Genomic DNA, 18,397 nt, shown 5'->3' on the forward strand with positions numbered 1-18,397 from the left:
CTCTTTTCCACATTTTAGCATAGCAGATGATAGATCACCAACCGGATTTTTTTCCTGTCTCGAGAAGATTATGCAGAGTATTATGTTTTAGATGTGGCAAAGAGAGAGCTCACATTTTTTTTCATTATAATTCGGCTCTTTTAACACACGAAAAAAAGAAATCCAGAAATCGTTTTTAGGAATTAAATACAAGAGTTATAGTACAATTTATACGATAATTCGGAGGTACAAATTCTCTTCTTGGATGAACGATGACAAGTACCATCGTAGCGACGCCTCTCACGTTCCACTTTAGCCTGAAAATCAGAGTCGTTGATCTTCGCACTGGCTAGATAAATGTACCGGAAAAGCTGGCTTCTGAGCTATGCCTTCGAACGGCCGTGGCAATGACGCGAATGATGATCATGTGTCAAGATCGCAAAGCCATTCTTATATCAACTTTCAATGAAATGATAGAATTTTTTAAATAACTTTTTAAATTTGTGACGCAAAGCTCTCTCAATTTAAAAAAAATTTTATCCATGCAAATAACATCAATCTATGTCACTGTACTTTCCTCCTTATTGCATAAAAAAGAATTTGTGGAAAAAAGAGCTGCCAGTGCGTCGACATGCTGAGAGGATCTTCTTATTTTAAAAGCGATGGAAAGAGGTGGTCGAGTGCACGCGGCCTTTGAGCAGACCTTGGCAATGGAGTGCGTTTGCCAAGAAGCACTTTCCGGTATCGTGAACACCGTCGTGCACGTCGAGAAAATACATCGGCCTTGGGAATATCGATGAGCATAAATTAAGAAAGTTTTCCCCTGAGCACAGTTCAGATTGGCTTCCCGTGTTGAAGATTGTTGTGTTGAAACAATTGTTCACGTATAATCCGTATCGATAAAGTCATAAGGATATATGAGATTCATAATGGAACGCTCAGATTACATAAGTCTATCGAGGTCGATTAGCTTATCGGGGATTATCCGTCGATATCTTCGTTTCTTTATCGAAATCTTATGTAAATAATATTTCAATATCATTATTGATATTTCTCGTAGTAATTAATTAACTTAGACTGATAGAAGAGGGAGAGATTAATACATCGGCACGTAGTTATTATACATAAATAATCCAATCCTTGTTATTTTTTTTTATATATGTAGTGTTTTATATTGGCAATATGTTACTCACAGCAATAGATTGCAACATATTTTTATATGGACTGAAAAAACAAAATAACGGAAGACAATAAATGGAAATAAACGTTTCAAGAGTTTACGACGCAGTAACTATAATCCTAAAATCAAACTATATAATGAATATATACGGAAATGATATAAAACATTTTATGAAACATATTCGAAAAAGTATTATTGGGTTTTTGAATTTCATATTTTAAATAAGAGCGTGATAAAGGACCACTATTTTCGAAAATGTTTTAAAATATTTCGGTAAACTTGAATTTCGCTTTTTCTATTAAAAATATTAATTTGAAATTATCTAAAAATCTATGCATTTCTTTATATAATTTCTTAATAGCTGAAGATCCTTTAATTTTTATTAAAAATCTCTTCGCAATTAAAAGTCTTTTATTTGATACATTAACAAATTTTTAATACATTATTGCTTCTTTATTAAATGTGTCTTAAGAAAATTTAACTATGTAGCCATTGAGCTTTCTCTTCTTCTTTCTCTTCTTCAAGAATAAAGTAACAAACTGGACTCGGATAATTGCATTCGCGTGCACGCTTTTGAACGTTCTTGGCAATGAAATGCTGGGAAATACTTTTCACGCTATAAACATTACGTACACATCAAAGCGGATAGACTACATCGGCCTTCGATATATCGATTTGTACACGCAAAAAGAGAAGTTTATTGAAGCTCTGTCCCTCTCTGTGCCATCGGATTGTCGGATCACGTCTACATGACGTCCGGTCGTTGTTCTCTCAACCAACGCTTATTACAATCTGAGATTCGATATAACTATAAATCGTGATAATCCGCTTAGAAATTAATTGGCCAAGCGACTAAGTTTATTCCTGATAACTAAATTTGGCTACAGCCAAGTTAGATGTCACCGATTTATTTATGACATACTCCTGTTCGTGTTTTTATCACCGTGGAACGACGAATATCATACGAGTAACGATGAAATTTTAACGAGATGGTTATGGGCTATAGGTCTTTCCAACGTATGTCTTGAAATATGAAACGTGCTTTTCGACTTGTCCTTAAATGTCCTTAACAATGACAAACTATTAAATTTTTTGCGACGTTACATTTTTGTCAATATTAAAGCAATTATTATAAATTATTATATTGAAAACTATCAAAATAGATTCATTTTGCAATTGTTACATTAATATAATATAATAACTCGTTGAAAGTACATAATTTTATTTATATAATATAATCGCTTTTTTATTTTATACATATAATTATTATGCCTGAAATATTCCAATGCTTACATCCACAAAAAGAACGATTTTATTGAAGTACATAAAAATTTAAGTACAGATCTGAACTAAAATAATTATGTACGGCGATAAATTGATTGCTATAATTATTAATAATAATTATTTTAATGATCCAACAAAATTATTTTCAGATCTATTTAGTTTAGTAAATTTTTAGATAAGCTTTAGCAAAATATCGTTCTTTTTGCAAATTCTTTTATATTATAATTCTTATATCTTTAATATTTATACCTGTTATATATTTAATATCATCATCTTCTAAAAAACTTTCATTTTTTATGATAGCAACTACACGTTAATCTAGTAGTGTGTGAATCGAGAATTCGTATATTATTTTCAGAAGATTTTTGGCGCTGAGATTCTTCCTCAAGATGGCTGGAGCGAACCAAGAGGTTCGGCAAGGTCCTGAAAATTTTGTGCTTGCAAGTCATCGTATTGGACGAAGCCAGTCTTCGTGCGATTAGGAGCTGTGCCAGGATAGCACGGGACGGGGGTGGTTTCTTCCATCGCGAAGATCGAGATGAGCGATTTACAGGCCACCCTCGAGTTCTCCCTCGAGCTCTGCAAGTTTTACAATGTCGATCTCTTCCAGCGCGGGTGAGATTATCGCTCCATATCTTTCGATGTATAACGTCGCATCGTATCTTCATAAAATATTGCGATTGCGATTGGACGCCAAGACTGGTTTGATCGTCTAACAGGGAAATTCTCTATATACTTTTTTTTTACAGATATTACCAGATCCGAACTGCTCTTAGAGTATCGCCAAAATTACCAGTCAAAGTGGAAGTCAATCAACCACGAAATCGTAAGCATTTCGATAATCAGAAATCAAAATTATTTCTGTAATACAGATATTTTATTTTGCATGCTACATTAAATTTACATGTACAGTCACTATCATTTAGTGTTTTAAAAGATTTTCCCCCTTTCCTCCCTCCCCTCATCAATAGTAATAATTATTTAAATATAATAGATAGGCATATCTCAATAATATTGTCGAATCATGAAAACCTTCTAGTTACATGTATCTTAAAACATTCTCTTTATCTTTCTTTCTTTATGTTTCGATATATCTATTTTTTACGAGCGTCTCGCGATCGTATCTCGGACTATCCGAAGTTCTCAGTTATATCACGCGAATGTACTTGCTGAATCCATTCATCCCAATCGATCGATCTATCCCCGAGGCGAGCGACGTCGAATTCGATGGAGAGGCACGCACCGTTGTGTTGCAGACTCACTGGAGGCGCCGGGCACGAGTAAGCGCTTTCAGATCCTCTACAGGAACGAGGAGGTGACACTCGGCACTTCTGTACTATTCCGAGCTCATGTGCTCGTGCATAGTCACAAGATTGAGGAGGCCCTGTCGCGCACCCACTTTAATCTAGGCGTCGAGCTATGGTTCAGCGAGCCGACGCAACCGGGCAACATGGCTTGCGTGTCCTCGAGGTAAGCGTCTTGCCATCTAACACGAACGCCGATGTATTCCTTTCCCGCAGTGACAGCAGGGACACGCAAGGGATTGCGAGCAATCTGAGCAATCAGCCGGCCGCGCAATTCTTATCTCTTGTTTGCGACCTTTCTTGAACGCGGCATAAGAATTTACAAAAGAATAAATTAATGATAATAAGATGGATAAATTTGAAATTTACAAAAAAAGTAAAATGAGTTAACACAATTAGAACATTTACTTCAGTTATTTTCTAATATTAATGTTGAGTCTGTTATCTGATAGCATCAAAACACGGAAAGAATTTTTGTAAAATAAAATATAAAAACTCTCACTCATTCATTTTTATGATACATTATAATAACATTAATAGCGTTCCTAAGTTTTCTTCGGAAAGATAGATAAAACTGACGCGAACTTAGTAACGATGTTGAAAATTTTCCCGGGCAATTTCTGACACTTATCGTAAAAGACCTCTTACAGATAACTTGTCAACTTACAGATAACTTGTCAATTTACAGATAATTTGTCAAACGTGTTTTAGACAGATCTATCAGACATCTGTTGGATATTTGTTCGCAAACTGTTTGGAATTGGGCTGAACTGATATCGATGATAGTTTCTACTGAAAGTCGCTATTATAGAGTCATTCGTGATCGATAGGACATTCTTTTTCAGGGCGTTGCAGTTGAACTTTACACCCACGAAGGGCCTTCACTATCATCTGCCAGTGCTCTTTGATTACTTTCATCTTGCTGCGGTATCCATTACGATCCATGCCTGCCTCGTGGCACTTCATCAGCCTTACATCAAGTCAGTATCGCTTACGTTTCGTAATTCTCAAAATACTGCCCGGCATATAATCGACGTTGTCTCTCACGAGAACCTTTTTTTCTGTTTTATGACCGCGTGTTTTCATCTTCGATGAACGTAGGAAGAGCATACTGCACGTAGTACAGAGTTGGTGAGTTCTTGACACTTTAGAAAGAAGCTCAAAATTGGCTGAACTTTCCGCGCGAGTGTAGCACAATTTATTATTTCTTCCTCGACTTCTGAATTCCTCAACTAACTAACTTTGTCTTGAATTTGAATTTACGAGGCAGTGATTATATTGACTCCCACACAATTTCAAAAGCTTAATATTAGAGAATACACATGATCGTAATGTATTTTGTTGATCGTAATGTATTTCTGAAAAATAAACATATAAAATATAGCTTGCGCGCGCGGTCTGTTTTTCGCTACTCTGACGAGTTAAATAAATTCTTTAGATGCTGTTCTAATTACATTCATCATAAAAATTAACAGTCTCTGCCTAAAAAAAGCATTGCAATTCTCTAAATTCTTTGAAGTGAAATCTCTAAAGAGTAAAAATTAAATCAATCTTGAAAAAGAGATTTTATTCTTCAGACAATTCTAAAAGTTTCAAAGAATATACTGTAAAAGTTTTAGAAAGAATGTATCGAATTATGATTGCAGTGCGCCACGAAGCGGAAAACCCTGGCTGCAATTTAAGCAATCCGCAGGGAACGGCGAGAGTAATGCGACAACTCTCGGAAATATCGTGAGTTTGTTTAAAGTAAAATTGTTGTTTAACGATGCCAAATAGATATCGAATGAATATTACACTCATTATCCAATGCATCATTTATAATTCATTTATTATCCAATAAATCCCAATGATAAAAATTCTAATAATAAATGAATCATTTCAGGAGACCACTACGAGATGTGTCGGATCAACGACGAGAATACAGCACGCGAGATTGGTCCAACAAGAAGTCACGAGACTGCTCTTAGCCGCGAGGGAATCTTTATTAAACGATTTGTCCGACTTGGCACGGCTTCTACCCTCTTGGCAACAAAGGGCGCTCGAACTCGCACAAAATACGCACAAAGAGATCACGAAGGTTTGTGTTTTTGTATGTTGTGCTTTTAACAAAGCTTTTTAAATTTGTTTTATGCAGTTGATGGACACTGAAGAGGCTGACATAGCCCAACTCTGCGCACAAAATATCGTTCTTTGGCAGCATTTCCTCGAAGCATTTTCCGGCCGAGAAGCGGTTCATCAGCATTTAGCGCGAATTCATCATCAATTAAGAGTAAGCAAAGCTTATAAATTATTCAGATTAAAAATATACAATACTATCAATACTAAATTTTTCAAATATTAATATTAAACTGAATACATTTGCATTCCATGTTTTATTTATTTGCAATTAATTATCAATTTGTAGGTGAAGCGGTTCGCAGAGGGTTTCTTTGTATTAGAGAACCCGAGAACATCAGCAGCAGGCTGTTACGACGCGAATTATCAGTCTTATCAAGCGGTAAGCGAGGCTGCTCGAAGATCGCGTTATCTTGCATCGTTGCCACCGTTACCAGTTCATTGTCCGGAAGTAGACGGCGATCTTCACTCGTTGCCTTTGATTTTCGAGGATCAGTACGCTGATATGCAGCAGAGACATAGAAACAGCGGTGAGTACAATATATATGCGCAATGGTATTTATTGACTTAAAATTATGTTACGAATGTCTGAATCATAACAGGCTATAAATAAAAATAAAAATATAATGCAATTTTGTATTTTTTTTTAATTAAATGATACATATATATATATACAAATAAGTAATATAAATAATTTTAAATTATAAATAATTATTTTAGAATACTGATATATATTTTTTACTAGAAGCTTTATACAAAATATTCTTTTTAGTTCCTAGCATGGACGACTGCAGTTGCGGTATAGCTGCAATTCTTGAATCTCGCTCTATGGGTATCTGGTCGCCCAGGAGCGAAGGCGCAGCTCAAGACATCGGATCGATCCAGGCTCGCCTCATACTGACGCCTTCCACGCTTCCAGCGAGGCATAGCAAGTCACTCGATCAACTAGGTCCCGAGCTAGCAGCACCTCTACAGCCTAGAACATCGCCAAAAACTTTACCCAGATCCGTGTCGACCCAATTGTTCTCACGGGGGCTGCGAGGCGGCAGTCGAAACGTCACGCCACCTGCGACGGTTCCTTCCAGAGGGAAATCCAGGTCGACAGTGCCGTCCATTAGCACCCTCTTTCCACCATCGCGTCAGCAGGCTTGTTCCGCGCCGAACCCATCTCTCGGTTCCACACCAGTGATTCCCCTGCCTCGAGCCAAGTCCACGCAAATGCTGGTACCAAATCGGCAACAACAACAACAGTCCGATTACCAATCCTCTTCCATTAGCTCACTGCTGGCGGTGATGTTTCCCGAGTTGCCGCCCGGTGGACAACTGCCCGGTTATCGACCTTCATCTAAATCTTGCGATCAGAATCTTGCTGTGCCAACGTACGCGGGCGCCTTGGACCTTAGTCAATTGTCCGATTGTTTGGCGGACAGCAAATCAGCAAATACGATAGAAGGTATGATAGAATATATATCTAAAGTTTTAAAACAAAATAGTATTGATAGAATAATATGTCGATGAATTAATATTTTAAAAATCTTGAAAACGAATTGATATGTTTTTTATTTGTTTTGTATAGATTATCATTCTCTCGATACCAGAAGAATACGACTGGAGCCACGAAGTCATCGCCTGGGATCTCGCCAACCGCTGCCAACGACCACAAACGACCAAAGTAGCTTTCTATCCACCAAGGCAAGCATAAACGGTGACTTTCTACAGGATCCACAACCGTTGCATACAGCGACATTGGATAGAGTTACTTATCGAGGAAACTCCAGAAAGTCTGGACATCAGATAGGCAAGTACAATCAAACGAATGGCGTTGAAAGTCGCAGATATCATACACTCGGCAAAACATCAATGACCCAAAGAAACCGCCCAGAGATACCAGAGTGCATGAATGGCAGCGCGTTGACCAGTAGCCACTTACATCTGGCGGATTCTGCGAGCAAGAAATCCAATTATTACGCTACTACGGATTCATTTTTCTATCGCACAAATGGCAACACTAGCGGAAGAAATCGCAACGAGGACAAGCCGAAGAGGCCAAAAAGTACGGAACGATTGCTCGACGATGTGGAGCGTAATGAGTGCTGTGACTTCCGGCGAGATCGACCGACTCGAAGAAGAACAGAACGACCGGTCAAGTCACCTCGCAATGGCGTAACCCAGAATTACAACGAGGAGAAGCAACGACGTGGTCAGACCGAGAAGAAGAATGCGGAGGTTCAAGAACCAATTTACGAAGTAATAGCCCTGAAACCGGAATCAAAGAAAGAGTCTCGCGAGAGAAGGAAAGACAAGCACAACAGAAGACCGCACTCAGCGCCCGTCCTTGATTCAGATCATCCGGTAGAAGAGAGCAACCACAAAAGTGAGAGAAAGTGCAATCATAAAAACAGAAAACCGGCACCACCACCTCCGGCATATCAAGATCCTGCTGTCGCCCCTTTATCTAAATATCGTCATTCTTCTTCAACGACTGCGAGCGTCCTCGAAGTAGAAAACAATAATAAAATTATCCTGAAGGTAACATGACAATTTAATACCAAAAGATAATACAAAAAAAGTGTATTAAATTTTATTTATTGTTTAATTTAATTTATATTTTAATATTCTCTTTAATATTACCTTTACTATTTAGATGGAACCCATAAAATCGCCCATGGAGGCACCAACGACCAATGGCACGCCATCAGATACATCAAGCTTCGGGGTGCCTCCGCCGAACGTGAAAAGGTTGCGATGCGCCAGCGTACCGGTAGCTCAAAACAAAGTAGTCGTACCACGTAGCGCAGTCTCTTTGCCCTGCATGCCGATACGCGATAGCAAAGACAACCTAAGCAACAACTTGCCGATCATACCACATCTTCTCAGTCCACCGTCCACCAGACCTAGCAGTCCCACGCCAAGCTCGAGCTCGAGCAACCTAACGTCCGAATGTTCCGGTTGGGTTAGTAGCGGCGACACCTCCAGCTCGGAGCAGCGTCGTAATCAAGCCAAGCTCTCGAGCGAGCAGTTGCGGCAGAAACTATCGAAGATCGTGCCACGCAAAGATCGTCCTCTCGTCACGAAGGAGAGTGTGGAGGAGCACTCGTATGAAGAGGTGCGATTACCGCCGCCAAAGATGTTTCAGGACGAGCCGCCACCTCCTGAAGAGTTTCGTGATCCACCGGCACCGATTGATAATCCACTCTATCACGTGTATGAAACGGTAAAGCAGACCAGGAGTCCGAAACAAAACAAAACAGCACCTTGCAGTCCGCAACGAAACCGGGATAGAGACAGGGAGGGCGTTTATGGTGCCAGGGATATTTGTTTGGACTGTTATCAAGAAGGCAAGGAGTTGTTGCAGTCTACACAGGATGATTTTATCAACTTCAAGAAATGCAAAGAGGAGTTTAAAAGGCAGATGAGCTTCTCGGGCAAGATCTACAGGTGTGCCAAATTTTCATGTATAATAACGCGAACAGCCCACCCAATCAGAACTGCTTCCTTAAGCTTAATATTCATAAAGCAAGATTTGAAGTTGTGAATCAAATAATGTGAAGCTTAAATCGTTTAGCTTAATTGTTGTTTTTTATTAACCAAATTCTAGAGAATCTGAACAATACTTAAAAATAGAATATACAGTATTCTAAAAATTTGGCAACTAATCAATCAGCAACTTTGAATTATGCTGTGTGGATATTGGCTTTCACTCTGTTTTTTCTTTCTTTTCTTGTTGCATTATTTCTCGATACAAATGCGACGATGCTTCTTGAGATTTCGCTTCCGCTTTCTTAAGAGTGCTGAATGCCGTTTGCATTTCGCTTTTGCGTTGTTCCGTCTGTTTTTCATAGTTAAGTTCTCTTCTCTGTCTACCTTATCCTCCTCTAGAGAACACGAGGAAGCACAGTTGCATTTACATAAACGTGCCTATTCCCTCGGATACGGTGACCTTCTGAATTCCTCGCCGTCGGTTCAACCATTAAGATCCAATGTGCCTCTTAGTGATTATCCGACCCTGGCCTCGACCCTGCCGTACTTCCACATCAGCGATGAATATCGGCTCTTTTCGCCGGAAGGAGTGCACCTTATCATATGCGTTCACGGTCTTGACGGTAATGCCGCTGATCTTCGTCTCGTCAAGACGTACTTGGAACTGGGTCTACCTGGCGCGCACTTGGATTTCCTGATGTCCGAAAGAAATCAGGTAAATTACATCTGGATAATAGCCTCGAAAAATTATTGAAACGTTGGTTGCGTTCAGCAGATATAATTGAGTGAACGCTCGCTGTTATTGATGTATTCTTTTAAATCATCTAATTGAATCTAATATAATCAATAGCAGCTAGCACTTATTCAACTGTTAAGTCTGCTGAACGCAGCCAATAATTCTCAATAAAAAAAAATTAAAATAGTTTTACAGCTTCAAGAATAATATAAAATTAAATATAAGTAAAATCTATATGAGCTTCTTTGATTGTGAATGCGTAAATTATTAGGTATATATAATAAGATATAATTTACAATAATGTACTTATCAACGAAGTTAACTACAAACATTTCGATTCTCTGAATTTGAATCTTTCTCACTGCGGAATTAAGTTAAGAACTACTAATGACTGTAGTTTGTACTTGACTTTCGCACTGTGATGGATTCAAATCTAAAGTTGAAACGTTTGCAATTAATTTATTAATTAGAGTACTGTTTCCAGTAAGATTAATTAATTGCGCCAATTCTTTCTTTGTTACAAACACATTTTAAGCTTCAACTCAATGATGCATAAATTTTTAATGAATAAATTAATTATTTACAAATTCTAAAAAACTTTCTAAGAGTCCAAAATTATCTAATAAATTGTTATGTGTTGCTTATATTGTACGAAAGGGAGACACCTTTTCCGACTTCGAAACGATGACTGATCGATTAGTGTCTGAAATTCTCTATCATATTGAATCGTCGGGTTTGAATCCGAGAAAGGTGAGTTTTATCGGGCATTCTCTTGGGACCATAATTATCCGGAGTGCCCTGACGAGACCGCAACTGCGTCCACTACTTCCTCGTCTACACACCTTCCTCAGCTTAAGCGGACCACACTTGGGTACTCTTTATAACACAAGCGGTTTAGTAAACGCAGGTAAACCTAATACCTTCGATGCATCGTTTGATGTTAGAAGAGCCTCGGTCTCGAGTGTAATTTTTGTTTCGTCATCAATTTGCATAGGTATGTGGTTCATGCAGAAGTGGAAGAAATCCGGATCTTTGCTACAACTGGCCATGAAAGATTCACCGGACGTGAGACGTTCCTTCATGTTCCGTTTGAGCCAGAAGAGCAATTTGCAGAAATTCAAACACGTCTTGCTGTGCGGCAGCGCCCAGGATCGATATGTACCTTTGCACTCTGCCCGAATCGAGCTCTGCAAGGCTGCCGTACGAGATCCGACGGATCAAGGTATCAAATTTAAGCGCAGATTATTTTATTTGCATGATTTGTTTTTTATTAAGATTAATTTTTTATTAAATTAATTGAATAAAATCATTCAATCAATTAATGATTGAGCTATATTAATTCGGACTTTCGCTTGATTCTTCCAGGTGCCGCATATCGTGAAATGGTGCACAACATTCTATATCCTGTGATGTCGGCGCCCGGCGTCAGTCTCGTCAGATACGACGTGCATCACGCTTTACCGCCGACGGCGAACGCCCTGATAGGCCGAGCCGCACATATCGCCGTCCTCGATTCCGAGCTTTTCATCGAGAAATTCCTGCTGGTCGCGGGACTGAAATATTTCAGATAAGGAAAGAACAGTCTAGCGTACACAAAGAAATAAATTAACTATAGCTTAAATAAAAAAAAAAAAAGAAACAGGAACTCGAACGCGGACTCGAAAAGCGTCGCATTCTTCGCGACCATTCCGTGATTAAAGTATTATAGACGTCCTGTCCAGCGTTGCCTCGTTTTTTCTCTTCGCTTAACAGTCTTCTTCCAAAGAAATGAACGGGATTTCGAAGCGAGGCAATCCAATCTTTTTTACACGAAAACGCGGTGCACGCCGTCGTCGATTTTAGTATTGAAACATTCGTTAGGTTCTCGTGTCACTTGATACCGATTATATATCACGGATGCGAAAAAATCGTGCGTATTTATCATTGATCGAATTTCGGTTTCATTCCCGCAACGCTTCATCGAAAATTCGCCCTGTGGGCAATTGAATGGATCTGTAGTTTGCCGTGAAACGGACCTATTCTAGTGATGGTGATGATGATAGTGGTAATAGTAGTAGTAGTAATGTGATATTGACCAAAAAGATGGAAGAAGATAAGAAAACACAGAAAAGATGCAAAATAGTGCGAAAAGTTAAGTATATATGCTTGGAAGATTCCTGCATGTCATACACACCACTGCTATAAGTGATGCGATGTACATGAATGATCGAACGTACTCCAAAGTTTTACATATTCGAAAAAGGAAAAATTGAAACGAAACCTGAACGCGTTAGGCCTAGCGTAAATGAAGCAATTATAAAAGGATATGACAAGGTCGCCGGATACATTCAGCTTCATCGTCGCGAAAAAACGAATCGCGATCGTAGAAGAAAAGGGAACGAAAATTATTCATCGATGCAACCATACCAGCGATTAAATTCGAGAATGTACGTTTTTTAAAAAGGAAGGAAACGAAACTTCAACGAGCAAAAACTCTCGCTGGATTCACTACAATGTATAGCCATGCATTAAGGAGAGCAAAAATAATAATATTAATAGATAATACAAATAAAATAATAAAAGTATAAGACAATGCAACGATACATTGTCTAGTCGTATAGGAAAGTTACGAAACGTATGTCAATTGTTATCCTCAGATAAGTGTGAATGCTGAATGCGATGAGTGCGAAGAGCGGATGGATGAGAGCCGAGTACGATGCTGAGAGAAAAAAGGGAGGTAGAACGAGAAAGAGAGAAAAATATCTAAAAGAGAAAATTAGGCAAAAAAAAGAATAGAGTAAAAAGATTGAGGATGATGGAACGTCGATAGGACGTTAATCAGCGTTATCAAAGTCAACGAGAGGATTCGAGAGAGATACGGTAACGGATTTCATCAACGTCTCGTAAAAACGGATTCCCCGTTATGATTTCAGTGCAGTGAAATGAGGACTCGCGCCCTGAAACGCGACAAAGGAGAGCATCCAGGGTGTGAAATGGACGCGATGACACGACAAGAGTGACTAACGTTTCAGGTATATGAAATCCCTCCAATGCTAGATCTCAATTGCTCAGAACAATCTATCAATGAAAAGCAAAAAAAAAGATTAAAAGAAAATTATATTAATCATAATCGAAGGATAACAAATGCGAAACGTCCGCAAATGTTATCACTATCAAGATCGAATCATCGTATAAATGCAGGTTCGTCTTTTGTCATCTTAAAATCTACAGGGCGTTTCGGAACAGTTGACCTTAATTTTAATAATAAATTTATTCGAAATAAATACTTTTGGTAATGTGTGTGTAGAATAATATTTTGTTAACGACAATTACAAAGAATTGTTTTTAGATTTTAAATCTGTCACGTAATAATACAGAGAAGGTAAACAGATTTTATCCATTTATTATATCAAAATTTTAATTTATCTAATTATATCCAGATGTTTAATATTAAATATTCAAATGTAACAAATGATGCTATCCTTGAGAAATAGAATTTAAATTTACCAAAGATTTATCATTAAAATTCAAGGATAAGTTTCTGATGCTCTGTGTATCAAGCTGCGACGTATGATCATATAGCACTTCAGCGCGAAAATGACGTCTCGTATTTCAGCAGTCATGGAAACATTTTTTTGTGGAAGAATAGGAATTTTGAGAAAATCAAATACATATATGTTAGATGTTTATATTGTGCATTATACAAATGTGCATTTAACATTTTTAACGAACACGATATGTCCATTATATGTCCCTATTTGTGAAGCGATGTATAAAATAATATTAATAAGCCGATATTCTGTAAACGATATTCGCGAATGTATATATAAACTATATGTATATCCATAACACATTGCAGTCATTATAAATTGAAAGTTGAAATACGAGACACCCATTTTATCGCGCATTAATAATTATGGAATGGAAAGTCATAAGAGCTATTATATTCCAGAAATCATTTATTTTTAAAAGTAAGAGATTAGAGACTTACCGCGAGCTTTCAATCAACATTATCGCATATATTTCATTCTAGCTATTTCGTTTACGGTTTACGGATTTCATTTAAATGAGTGATGTTTTGCGTTTCTATTTTATAGGACACGTGTTTGCAAATAAACACATGTATATGACGGATAGCTCTTTATAATTTTCCACTCCACAATTTTCTCGCGTTACAAATCTCTGAGCACACAAATAACAAACTGTCCCAAGTGCAGACACGCGCATAGTAGAAAATAATAATTTTTACAACAATTCTATCGTAACATATGTGTTAAAAACAAATCATATGGATCATACATCGGCTCTCCATATGCGAGTAATATCGTATCGCATGTAAATCCGTATCACTCGTATCATCCAGTGTAAGCCATTTACATACGTAAGAAACGTATGTATCTATGTTTACGTGTATTGTCATGAAACGATTACCGTTAACATGTATACTACATCGTATATGTTGTTGCAATCGTTCTAATCTGGTAATCGTAAAATGGTGAAAAGTTATACGAACAAGTGCAACTTTGCATCAGACTAAAAGAAAGTTTATGGCATATGTGCAAAAATCGCATGTCACATCCAATTTTCTCTGTTTAATATTAAAACTAAATAAATTATTTTCCTGGACGTTCAATAATCTTATCTTTTTAATATTGAGATAGAAAATTTTTGACAGATATTGATTTTTTCCACAGATTTTGAAAATTATCTATTTTCTTTTTATTTCCGTAAAAATATTTGAAGTCATAGATTAAAGTGATAGTAATTTACAAAAATATAATTTATATAAATATAATTGATTATTATCCGTATTATTTTTCTTACAAATGCAGGGTAATTTTTTATTAGGAAAAAGATTTTTGAGATTTTATATTAGTACCTCAATATATCTTAATAACAATTATATTTTAGTATGATGTAAAATTATACTTGCTGATGTACGCAATGATATGTCGTAATTAGTATATTGTTTTATCAAGTCCATCATTAATAACAATCTATCTTCTGAATTTCGAGTATTTATTTTGAGTATCTAGAATATGATAATTTTCAGAATCCTCCAAATATTGTCTCCGATGGACATTTTTGAGAAATCGATCTCGAAACTTCACACGTGTAAAAATGTTTCCCTATAATTTATCACGTAAAATTTATTTGACATAGGAAATTTTAAATTGACATTAAATAACCGTGCAATATTAATCAACAATTTAGAAGATTTGAGAGTTATGTTTGTCTACATTTGATGATCTCTATTAAAGATTTATAACGTTTGTGTGCCATCAATGAACGTGACGAATGTGCATATGAGTAAAAAATTCATGTTGTGACTGTCTCTTTAATCAAATTTTTACTCCGCAGCGACACGTTTATCAGGTAAATCGCCGTATATATGTTGTTCCCTCAACTACGAATAAATCTCACCGATGACGTTTACGTGCGTCATGTATCGATTGCGAGAAAGGCAGGTCATCTCCTCTCTTTGTCTGTTATCAATAACGCGTTACAAATCGTGCGCGAAAAGGAAATTACGAACTACGGAAAATGGAGAAACGGAGCTTCAGAGATCCTGAAAAGCTTTCGATTTGCTCTATCACGAGGAACGTGGATCAAAAAGAATTTTCATTCTATTATTTGTTTAGTTATACCGTCGTTTTACATTGTAATCGATTCAGCACGCTCTAACCGCGATAATTACAATTTTGTACTCTCGTCATGTAAACTTAAGTTTTTATCTTACTACCTAAGGCAACAATTTTTTAGAGATTTATCGGGAAACGATGGAAACATAATCGGATCGCGATCGATCAAACAATTTCCGCGTTCCGTCTCTCGATATATTTTAGAAAGATTTTCTCCAGACTAACTAAAACTATTTCAAGGACATAAAATCGTTGTTGCATTTTTGGTGGGTATGTCCTTGCGTAATTTACGATTCGTGTATTTCGTATCATTCCTTTCCTTCATCCTATGGCGCCATGCTAGCTGGGCGGCTTGAGTGCGTAGCGAGATTTCTTTAATAAATTATAATGGCCTCAGGAGATAATGAATGAACAATTCAGAATGAAATCTTAAATATTGAGCAATTCTCTTATCGGACTAATCAAACATTCTTCGGAGGACGAAAAATTAAAATTTGGAAGAACAAAGAAATTAATACAAAGTAGAAAACTTCATTAGATAAGACATTTATAATTTTTTTTTAACATTATTATATGATATTTAGTTTCATTAATTATGCATATAAAATTTATATTTTGAACTTCATTTTTATATAAAACGAATTATATAAATTGCATAATTTAAATATTTATATTTTTTTAGCAATTAAAAAATTAAATATATTTCTCAAATTTCTATTGGGTTGTCCGAAAAGGATTCGTGCCGATGTTGAAGGAAAATTGAAACGCAGAAAATTTAAATTTTAGTATACATTTATTAAATTATATAGATTAGTCGGCACGAACTTTTTGGATAACCCAATATATTCTTATATTTATCTTCTTTTTTAAAAAAAATAAAAGAAATGAAAGAAATCGAAGAACTACAAATTTAATAAAAATAGCGAATTTCAAAGTGATTTTTAAAAGTTAAATGGCCAAGGTAGTGCCAAAAGCAAAAATTGCCAGTCCGACAACGATACCCTTTTTCCATTTTGAAACGTGCATCGAAGTATTCATCGATACTTAAAAAAGAAAACTCGCTACATAGCTTATTCGTATCACGATTATTAAGCATGTCGTACAGCTGGATTTAAAAACAAGCGTCACCATGTAATCCTCAATCGAATCACTTGCGAGAAAGAAAAAGTGTAAGAGGAAAAGAGAGAAAGAAAGAATGAGAGAGAGAGAGAGAGAGAGAGAACGAAAGAAAAAAGAAGAAATAAAAAAGCGTCAACAGGAAGACATAATTGTCTTTAAAAGAGAAACACCAATGAAGAAGTAACAATGTATACACTATACATAACATATGAGTATACAAAAAATGAATAAATCTACGTATATATAAAATGAGAGATAGATTAATAAAAAATCTCAAGCCATACATTACATATTATTATTATTATTCATTAACGAATGTATATTTACCTTACCCGATAAGAGTAATCAATTGAGTGTAACTTAATTCACAGGATATTCAGTTAGAATATCTAATATACGGTAAATGTGCGATTACGAAATCAACGAAATACAATAAAGGAACATCATTTCACTTAAAGAGATCGATTTAATTGACTTAAAATAACAGATACATGTGAATCAGATACATCTCGAACAAAAATTGCGACATTAAGATATATTGCGAATAAAGACGTATTCATAAAAAATAACAACATTACTCCGCGAGTAGTGAAATGTCACGCTTTGTGGCATTTCTCGTAGTCTGAGAGAGTGTAAATACTCGTTCGCAGAGGACATCGCATCAAATAAAATTCCACTAATTCACAAAGACTGAAAGTGTCTCTCTGTGTGGATATATCGCGTTACATTTGATCAAGCGTATAACTCTCTCATTGTTCCGCGTGCCTATGAATCGAAAGTAGATTTATAAAAAAAAAACAACGTGAAAAAAATATCATTTACAAAATAATGATTAAAATTCGGAGACGCGCGAAATCGTCGTTTTCCACGTGAACGTCATACGTTAATTTGCGTCAATTAAAATTTCCATGTTACAGCTAATTTCCGAGAAATGCGAAAACGACTTACAAAAACTTGCTAAATGCATAACGCTATTCAACTTTAAACTTTCGTTTTTTGTCCTCCCCCCCCCCCCTCTCCCTTCTGCTAACTCAGTGTACTTGTCTTTTCCTCGGCAAATTGAATTTCATTGTACAATTTAAGAAGCTCATTTAGGCTAATTCTGAAACGATGTAACATTTAAATCCGCTTTTTTTTTCGCGAATAAGAATTCATTTCTTCCTGAAATATATTTTCTTTCTATACGTTTCCTTTTTTACCTTTTTTTGTGCAATTGAAAAGTCAGTTGGCATAGCATAGATCTTTTTAAAAATTGTAAATTGTAAATCTATTAAAAAATAATATTCTGCCTATTTTGTCGAGTAAACAATTTTTAGTAATCAACAATAATTAAAAATATGGATACAATTTCATGTATCTTTTTAAAAATATCTCGTTTCACATGTTACTATTTATTTGAATAATAACAGTGATCAATTTATTACAAATCTTGTATCATTAGTCAGGAAAGATATCTACTCGATCAAATGTGTGTGTGTGTGTGTGTGTGTGTGTGTGTGTGTGTGTGTGTGTGTGTGTGTGTGTGTGTGTGTGTGTGTGTGTGTGTGTGTGTGTGTGTGTGTGTGTGTGTGTGTGTGTG

General features: G+C 36.4%; 1 protein-coding gene across 1 annotated transcript; it reads left to right on the forward strand.

Annotated features, from left to right (window-relative positions):
• Positions 1-2,981: 2,981 nt before the first annotated feature.
• LOC105617476 (protein FAM135A) lies at positions 2,982-11,698 on the forward strand. Its single transcript, XM_012199032.1, has 16 exons — positions 2,982-3,058; positions 3,193-3,269; positions 3,700-3,913; positions 4,593-4,727; positions 4,849-4,878; positions 5,394-5,479; positions 5,613-5,824; positions 5,882-6,016; positions 6,152-6,392; positions 6,635-7,315; positions 7,439-8,391; positions 8,507-9,300; positions 9,856-10,057; positions 10,736-10,985; positions 11,073-11,300; positions 11,444-11,698. Exons 1-16 carry the CDS (start codon positions 2,982-2,984, stop codon positions 11,647-11,649), a joined length of 4,521 nt encoding a protein of 1,506 aa, XP_012054422.1. The 3' UTR covers positions 11,650-11,698.
• Positions 11,699-18,397: the final 6,699 nt, after the last annotated feature.

The sequence above is a fragment of the Atta cephalotes genome (assembly GCF_000143395.1).
Source record: "Atta cephalotes unplaced genomic scaffold scaffold00013, whole genome shotgun sequence".
In the NCBI taxonomy this organism is placed as follows: domain Eukaryota; kingdom Metazoa; phylum Arthropoda; class Insecta; order Hymenoptera; family Formicidae; genus Atta; species Atta cephalotes.

Excerpts from the sequence above, each read along its gene's own strand:
- LOC105617476 (XM_012199032.1), top strand. The coding sequence starts at position 2,982 with ATGAGCGATTTACAGGCCACCCTCGAGTTCTCCCTCGAGCTCTGCAAG. Across the intron at positions 5,480-5,612 it reads GACAACTCTCGGAAATATCG|TAAATGAATCATTTCAGGAG; the intron begins TGAGTTTGTTTA and ends AAATTCTAATAA. Across the intron at positions 6,393-6,634 it reads GCAGAGACATAGAAACAGCG|TTCCTAGCATGGACGACTGC; the intron begins GTGAGTACAATA and ends TATTCTTTTTAG.